The 8,953-nt window shown below is 47.0% G+C and overlaps 1 protein-coding gene across 1 annotated transcript in view; it reads left to right on the forward strand.

The window, feature by feature from the left end:
* Positions 1-3,265, forward strand: part of cwc27 (CWC27 spliceosome associated cyclophilin) — a 20,432-nt gene extending 17,167 nt beyond the window's left edge. Inside the window, exons 13-14 of the mRNA XM_061698854.1 lie at positions 35-144; positions 2,577-3,265. Of these exons, the coding sequence (XP_061554838.1) occupies positions 35-144; positions 2,577-2,739 (273 nt within the window). The 3' untranslated portion in view covers positions 2,740-3,265. The remainder of the gene's footprint in view (positions 1-34; positions 145-2,576) is intronic.
* The last annotated feature ends 5,688 nt before the right edge of the window (positions 3,266-8,953 follow it).

The following is an 8,953-nucleotide window of genomic DNA, read 5'->3' on the forward strand; positions in this document are numbered from 1 at the left end:
TGTGGCTGTCGAGTGACGTTTGTTCCTTCAACAGACGATGGAGCTGCTCAACCGTTTCAAATCCAAGCTGTCGTCGGCCATCAGCGAAGCCCCGGAGGAGGAGGAGGACGAGGAAGAGCTGGCCGAGGATGACGACAAAGGATGGTGAGCGACCGAAAAAGAGAGTGGCCGTGCGCCACTTTTGACATTGCTCCTCTCATTCCAATAGGTGAAATACGGTTCATTCAAATAAATGTGTTGGCGGCAGATTTGAGGTCTTTTGATCACCTCTTTACCGACTTGTCGTTTGGATCCGTGTCTAACTTCACGCTCATCTGAAGATCATTCCATTCAATTCGATTGTTTATTTCAGCGTTCATAAAAAAGTGAGAAAATACATAAAAACTGGTAACACGGTGAAAACTACCTCTTCAAGAAGGATTCGGTACCATTGGTCTGTCCCCGAGTCATGTGATATTTCTGTGCGTTATTAACCAACTTAAAGTGTTGAAAAAAGCTATTGACTTGTGAAATATTGTAAAACTCCGCCTCCTCCCTCACTCTGGACGAGCCCTGCGACAATATGTCACCTCAAGATTGAAAAGTCTGGATGTTTTTTAGACGATAACGAGTGCTAATATTTCGGTTAGATACATTTGAGGGAGCCTGTTTTGTTAAAAATGGATCACTTGTTATGCGTCGGTGCAGAAGGAACCGGTCAGCCACAAAGGTAAGATTCATTTCTACTAAAAACTGCGTGAAAGGGGGCTCCGGAAAGCGTCCGGATGAGGGTGAAGTTTGACACGGCGAGTTCAGGACACGGGTCTCGATTGCATGCTGGTTACCTGCACCTGCTACGTTTCACCTCGCCGTTTTCTGCCCGACCAACAACAACAAAAAGTCGCGGCGGCACGTCTGACCTTCCACTTGCTTTAATCCGTGCCAAAGTTCAGGGGGTACGTACGGTACTCGCACGCGTCAGCCCGCCGCCGCCAGGAAATGGATCCTGACGCAGTGTCCGGCTCTCATATTCTGTTTTTCAGCGCAGATCTTAAAAGCGAGTCCAGTTTGAAATGAATACCATGTGTGTGAATGAGAGATTTAGAATAACACAATCTGTTGTTATCATTAGTCTCCAGCAGTGTGTGTGAGTTTGGGGGAGGGAGGGGGGGTGCTAATGAATTTGATAGAAGCCTTGGTTGGTAGACACCTCACTGTGTCGCCAGGTACGGCAAGGACCATAGGGGGGACTGGGGGAGGGGGGGCCGGCAGCCTTAGCGTTCCTGGAAAAACAGCAGTGGGAACTGTGTGCCACTGCAGGAGCAGCACACTCAGAATGTGGGTTACAACAGGTCAGACACTGGAAGTCAAGTCTGGGACAGAGGAGGTAAACTATTCCATCTGTGTCGGTGCGCCCCCCCCCCCCCAGGCCCCTGCCTCGACATTTACTCCCTCCTCCCCACCTAAGTGAGCAAAGGCAGAAAAATAAACAGCAGAGGCTTCTGTAGCATTGTATCACGGCCTCGGCCCCTTTCACGCAGCTGTCCAGAAAACCGGCGTTACAGTAGAGCTGAAGTGGTGCGCAATATAGACCCCTTCGCTTCAGCTTATTTCAAAGTAAAGTAGCGATGGGAATCAAAGACAGCTTGTATTTTAGAACCGATTCCCAGTAATTTGATTCTTAGTAATTGTTTGCTTTCCTGACGATTCCGGTTGTCAACTCCCCTTAGGGGGGGGGGGGAGAAGAAAAAAAAAAAAAAAAAAACCCTTTGACCGGGGCCCCGCCACTGGCGAGGCTGCTTAAAGCGCTTCGTTCTCGGGTGCGAGTCGGCCCGACGCAGCGGAGAGGGAAGCAGGAAGGAAAGAAGCACTGCTTTCACCAGAGCATTGTCAGTGTTTCCAAATGTTAATAGCCAAAGTGTCATATATTGGGAACATATGCAGTGAAAACAATCTGGACCTGGTGGTTTCAAAAAGAGCTGATATCCTGGCAAGAATGCTGCAAGTTAGAAGCGCTCCTCTGACTGTTTTCAGTTTCAATGTTTAAAGTTGCTGTATGAGTTGGGCTTAAAAACCCAAATATTTCCTTTTCTCTGGACCAATGACAGTGAGACTGGACAGTTTCCTAAGGCAATCTGATATCTTGTAAGGTCCGCAAAAACTGCATTAGGCCTTTTGGTTCCCCCCCTCCTCAGGATGCATTACAGATTATGAGTGCATACTAGATATGCTGTGTCTTCTCTCCAAACTTAAAGGTATTAAAGAGTTAAAACAAATAAACTCATTTGTAGCCAATGAGAACCGATAAGGAATCAGATCAGAAGCTGTATCGATCATGTAATCGGATTCGCTTAATACTTCGATTAATAATCGATTCCCATCCCGAGATGGGAACTAGATCTAGAACTAGATCCTAGAACTTCTCATGTTCATCCTTCAGGTTCTTCTTAAGCCTTTGGTTTGGTACAGTAGACTTGCTTGTACACTGGAAATCCCCATCAAAAATGATTTCTTCGAAATCCACAATATGGTGGGGCGCGAAGTCGCTGACGCGGAATTGACCTCTTTGACCGCTCTCCTGTCTCCAACTCGTCCAGGCTGGGCCACGTGCTGCACTTTGACGAGCAGTCCCGGAAGGTCAAAGACGCCACCGTGCAGGACGAAGACACCTTCGAGATCTACGACCCGCGGAACCCCGTCAACAAGCGGCGGCGGGAGGAGAGCAAAAAGATCATGAAGGACAAGAAGGCCAAGAGGTGAGGTCGCGGGGGAGGGGGGTGGGGGGGGCCGAGGTGGCGGTGGTCGAGGGCCCTGCTTTGTGGAGCGATTCCCGAACATCTGGATTTATGACGCAACCGTGATCGGACACTTTTGGACTGCTGCTTCGAGTCATTTGTGATGTTTTTGTGATGAACGGGGTGATGATAAACTCTTAATGAGCTGTCACGACTAACCATCGATTACTGTCTGTGTGATCAATTTTGGTCCTTTTCTCTTGCTTGTGGTCTTGGTACAGTTGAACCCCTGATTCATCGTTCGCAACGCCGCTAATCCCAGATACTTAAAAAAAAAAAAAAAAAAACTTGCTCATATATGTTTAAACTGTCTGTATGAACTGACATTAGAATATTATTAAAATGATCTCTTGAAAAATCACTCCTCTCTGGCCCCATCTAATGCTTCTGATTTGAAGTTATTCCTTTACAATTGGGCATGGCGGGCCAAGAGCAGCCAATCAGAAAGAGTAGTAACAGGAGGCGTGACCAAAGGGATGGCAATAATTTGCGTGCACACACACACACACACCCGCGCGCACGTGGGTGTGACACGTCGGCCTCGCTGTCTGTCCACCCAGGACCCTCCCACAGACTGCTGAAAATTATTACTGTTCTTATTATAGTAAATTATTACTCTTCTTATTAAAAAATATTACTGTTCTTATTATTTCTTCAAAGAGATGTTATGCCATAGTTTCCCATTTCACATACAGTATCTCGACAACGATACAGTGAGAACAGGCAATAAGGAATAATAGGGGGGGGAGGGGGGTGTCTTTTAATCATTTTAAGTGTTTCAAGCACGTGAGAGTGTTAAAACTCTTTTTAAAATGTGATTTTATATCGTCTCTATATCACGGATTTTCACCGATTGAGGTTAGGTCTGGAACATATCCGCCGCAATAAAGGGGGGTTCACTGCACTTCCAAACAAATGTTAAACTCGTGGTCGTATTGCAGCGGCCAAAGCCTGTGTCCTGGTTCAGCTCTCTGACAAGTGAAAACAAAGACTTTGGTGGTTTGGAGCTTAATGACCCACCACCGCCGCGTGTGACCAGAAGCTGCGTTTGGCAAGCACACCATCCGTTTTTTCTTTTTAACCGCACTTCTGGGATTATGCTTAAACGTGCATGTGGAACAGGAAGCGGAGTTAATGTTACATTAGCCGCCGCTAATCTAAAACAGGTGCCACCGCCGGAACAATTTGCAAGTCGCTGAATGTGTCATCGGGATGTCGTGGAACGCACCCGCTTACAGTGTAATTGGCAGAAGGCCATTCGGATGGATTTGTCGTATAATCAGTGCAATGATTCCTCCTGCCAGTTATTCGTGATAAGCGCCACCTTGCACAATAGAAATAAAGAGAACGATTGGAAATAAGCCACAAAGTTGGGGGAAGTTGCAGTAAGTCTCTCATATCATGAAGTGATGCACATCTATAAATCAATCTTATCTCTCTTCATCTTTGCGATTGTTGCACCCGCCATGTCTTAATGATAACAGCCAGCTTGCCCAATAGAAATAAACAGAATGGCTGGAAACAAGCCACTGAGTCAGAAAAGTTGCCGTAATGCGCAGCTATCCGTCTATTTCTCCTTCTTTTGGATTGCTACTCCCAAGTGTCACCGTACTTTCACGACCATAAGGCGCACTTAAAAGTCATAAATGTTCTCCTAAATGGACGGGGGCGCCTTATAATGCGGCGCGCCTTATGTGTGCACCGCTTGACTGACTGGGAGCATTTCCTGCCGACACGCCGCTTATCCAGAAGAAAAGCAGACGGCGCTATATACCCAGTAGGTATATAGCGCCGGTATGTGCATTGTGCAAAACAACATCGGTTTGGCTAAGGACCCCCGAAAAGCCAGCCTCCACTCGTAAAGTAGCAATCCGGCCGCCCCCAATTTTGTTCATACGAGGCATTACGGCGATAAGTCGCCAACTCGCGAAAAAAAAATCCAAAAAATCGGGACACAATTGGTCGAGGTGGGCCCGGGCACGATACGCTCATGCGCCAGCATAGGCGACCTGTCTGGATGTGTCATATAAACGCTACAATCTTGATAAATACTAAATTCCACGTCTTCCAAAAGCAATAAACAGAATGACCGGCAATACTGTAAACCACAACGTAAAGAAGCTCCAGTGATGCAGTGCCGTATCACGAAGCGAGCGGGCGCTGTTGGTGACCTAACAGCTAGCTGTGAGCAAAGTGGGTCAGCGAACTCAAAAAGTAGGTCACTTGTTAGCTAACAGGGGTTGTGGGCGGTGGGGGAACTAATATTCTGACCTCGGTGGTCTTAATTGCAAGCGAGTGCCTGCAGACTTTGCTGCCCATGATGGGACCCAGGCGAAAAGACAGAATGTTCCAGCGGGATTCCTCTGCTGACACTGGCCCTGAAGGCTCCAACTGCTGCTGCTACGGCGTGATGGATGGGAAAAAAAGAAGATTTGAAAATATATTTGCTACCGCCAACCTCGGCGACCAAAACGTTGAACTCTTGAGTCCTCAACGTTCCTCATCCAGATTGATTATTCCGGTCGACATGGGCAGTGGACGCAGAACCGCGGGTGTCCAGTACGTCTTTCTTTCTTTATCTGTCAGTGTCTCTTTATCTTCTCACACGAGTCCAACAATCCGGACACAATTGGCAGCGATCGACCCCTGGCACGATCCGTTCACGTGAGAGCCTGGATGTGTCGTACAAACGATACCGTCGTCTATCTCGCATAGTTATGAACGATAAGCACAGGGACCTAGCCTTGATATGTCACGTAAACGATGCCATCGTTAATCCAGAACACCTATGAATGATAACCTTGGTCACCTTGCACAAAAGCAATCATGAATCCAGAATGACTAGAAATTAGCCACAAAGTCAGGAATTTATGCAAAAGCGGTGTCGTGTCATGAAGTCAACAATTTGTTTATCTGTCTTCAGCTTTGGGGTTGTTGTTGTTGCCGCCAGTTATTAATAAACGGTCACCTTGCACAACAGAAATACACGGAATGATTGGAGATAACCCACAAAGTTATGGAAGTTATCGTATCATGACGCGATCCTTGGCGGTCTTTAGATTTGGAATCAATGTACTTCTTCCCAAACTTCTTTGGACACCATACGATCTACAGATTGATCAGTCGAAAAAAAGTGTTGGATCAAAGACTTCTTTGATCCAACACGTCGAATAAAATTAAGCTCCATATAGCGTCTTAGCAGCTACAAGCAGTGGCTCCAAGGTTGCCGTCAAAGCCGAGACTGGACGTCCTCCTAGACGTCGTGAGTGAAGGACGAGAGGACTGGGAAAGTGGGGCAGGAGCAGCATGTGAATGAAAGCCACCAGAGTAATAACCTCCATTACCATTTGTCCTCATTAGCCGCCTGTCGTTTCCAGGAGCAGGAGCGCCTCGTAATTCACCCGTGATGGATTTAGGACACGTCTCTCTTCGCATGCTGAGAAGGACCTTCTAACCATACAGCGCCGCTTTTTTTCCGGTCTGTTGGCCTAAGTGATTGGTTATTGATTCTTTATGAATGTAATCCACTTACCTGGAGCCTGTAGAGGTGACCCGGCTACCTGCAGAAGCTCCGGATAGATGGGATAAAGATGGGATCTCTCAGCAAAAGCGAACTCTCCCAAGCCTACCTTATAAAGCAGCGGAACGCTGAGCTGAGCAAGCAGTGTAGTTCATTTGTCAGTAGCTTAGTCCGTAAAGGAAGAGGCAGTGGTTCAGGGGCAGGAATGGAGCAGGTTCGAAGCTTGGACCGTGTTTACATCAGAACATTTTTCGATTTATTTCAAATCCAAATGACTCCAAAGTTTGTCCCTTCGATGTGGGCCAGACTATCAACCAGCACTTCCACAAAGAGATCCTTCGGCGTTTGCTTAGTTTATTGCGTGAGAAGAGGCGGGAATTGTGGCAGGTTGAGTGCTTCACCATGGCAACACGCCTTCTCACAATGCCCTGAGCATCCTACAGTTCCTGACTCACCCGACCTGGCTCTAGATCTCCCTTTCCCAAGCGCAACGGCTCATCGAGGGAACCCGTTTTGAAGACGTGGATGGCTTCTAGATGCTCGTGACGACGGAGCTGCGGTGGATCATCGAAAGAGCGCATGAAGGCGTGGCAGAGAAGGCTGGGAAAGTGCGTTGGACACTTCAAAGGGGCAAAACTTCATAGTTTGGATTGAAATCTATCTTTCCGGTCCTGGGTCTCTGTGACACAATTCTCCTAGTTTTAGGGGTTGCCCCTTGTTTGCGTGCACCCACCTGGCACAATAGAAATAAACGGTACCCATGGAAATAAGCCACAAAGAATATTGTGTGGTGTTGGCTGCTACGATTTTCACCCAGAAACATCACAAGAGATCGGGTACCGCAATCCTCCCATATTTCTCAAGGCATCGCAGCCCAAGACTTTCACTTCACATCTTTGACGTCCTCCTGACCGCCCCCACCCCCCTCGGTGTGAATTTTCCCCAGCGAGGCTCTCATCTGGTCGTCAGCTGTGGGGGAAAAAAAATACTGAGCAGACCTCAGCAGATAGCAGGTGCCGGAGCTGTGACCTTCCCATCCCATCCCGGGCCAGCATTCCAGTCTGCCAGACCCCTCCTCCCCGCCCACCCCCGACCCCCTCAAACGCTACCGAATGTGGACTCTGCAGGCTCTGTGTCCGAGTAGAGCATCTGTAGCTCCTCATCCTGCTGCGCTTTGTTGAAGCGCTAAAGTGTCTGCAACACTCTGAGCTTTCAACGCCGAGCGTGTGATTGTAGACGAGAGCCGCGGTTGGCTGGGATGATTAGCGCCTCGTTGTTAGAGCCTCACGCAACCATTCAAGCGAAGAGCACACTTAAGCCGAGATTCCCTACCACTGTGCTGCGACAAATTAAGAGTCTTTGTTCATCTGTCTACAGTATACCAGCGTCGTATATAACTTGATTATATGTTCTTCCACGTGACGGCAGAAGGTACAATTAATCTGTGTCCACCTGGTGCCATTCATACAACAAAATAATAGCTAAGAAAATAAAAATAAAAAAAAAAAAATAAGGCCCAGATTTCACACACTGATTTCACACTGAGTAAATCTGGGAGTAAAATGAGACGTGGCCATCTTCATTTCGGTGTACACGTTAAGGGTTGAACGACGGTCGAGAGTTGTTTTGTAGTCGACTTTAATGTGATGAAAGTTGAGTTGGAAGTCGATGAATCGGCGACGTCATTCCATCTCACAAAACAACTAACCCTTCGGCAGTTTGAACATGAAATGTCTTTGTAGTACAGTCAGTTGAATATCGGTTGAAAACGATTAGCGAATCATTGTTTTCTGTTTTTGATGACGTTTTACACAACCAAATTGGGGTTTGTAATTAGTACGAGTCCTGTGCGTGTTTCTCTTCAACAAACTGGCCCGCCTCATGCTGTGTGTTGTGTGTTCCACAGCATAGCACGTATTAGTGGACTTGAGCCTTTGGTGATGTAGATGGAGTTTCACTTCACAGCGCTGCTCCTGTTCCTGACCGCCAGTCCTAACCCTGTTTTGAAACCCTACTTTATAACCCTAACCCTAAATCTCTCTTTAAACCCTAAATTTCTCTTTAAATGCTAATTTGAAACCCTAACCCTGTTCTGAAATGCTACTTTGAAACTCTCACCCTCTTTTGGAACCCTACTTTGTAATCCTAAAACTCTTAACCCTGTTCTGAAACCCAACTTTGAAACCCTAACCCTAATTTGCAACCCTAACCCGGTTTGAAACCCGAAATCTCTTGGAACCCTAATTTGAAACCCTAAAACTTCCTTTAAACCCTACTTTGAAACCCCAACCCTGTTCCGAAACCCGCTTGGATGGGCTCTGCGGGAAACGCACATGCTGGTGAATCCTGGCTCCCGTGTTGCATCTCCAGCCCGTGTCACACCACCTTCCCAAATTGGCGCAACACCATTCTCTCATTTATTCACTTATCAATGCCAGCGACGTATAGTGACAGGCAGAACAATTGTTCAAATGCTCTTTCCGTGAGATGGCAAAAGTGTATATCCTTTCTGTGACATTTTGTTCATGTAAAATATGTGCCTTGCCTCCATGAGGAAAGGTTGTGGGAAAAAATTGACATCGTAGTTAGCATTTTCCTAACATCTGCAATTTTAGCACCACAAATACTCACACAGCGGTCTCTTTAAAATCAGCTCGTT

The sequence above is a fragment of the Phycodurus eques genome, chromosome 15, assembly GCF_024500275.1.
Source record: "Phycodurus eques isolate BA_2022a chromosome 15, UOR_Pequ_1.1, whole genome shotgun sequence".
NCBI lineage: Eukaryota > Metazoa > Chordata > Actinopteri > Syngnathiformes > Syngnathidae > Phycodurus > Phycodurus eques.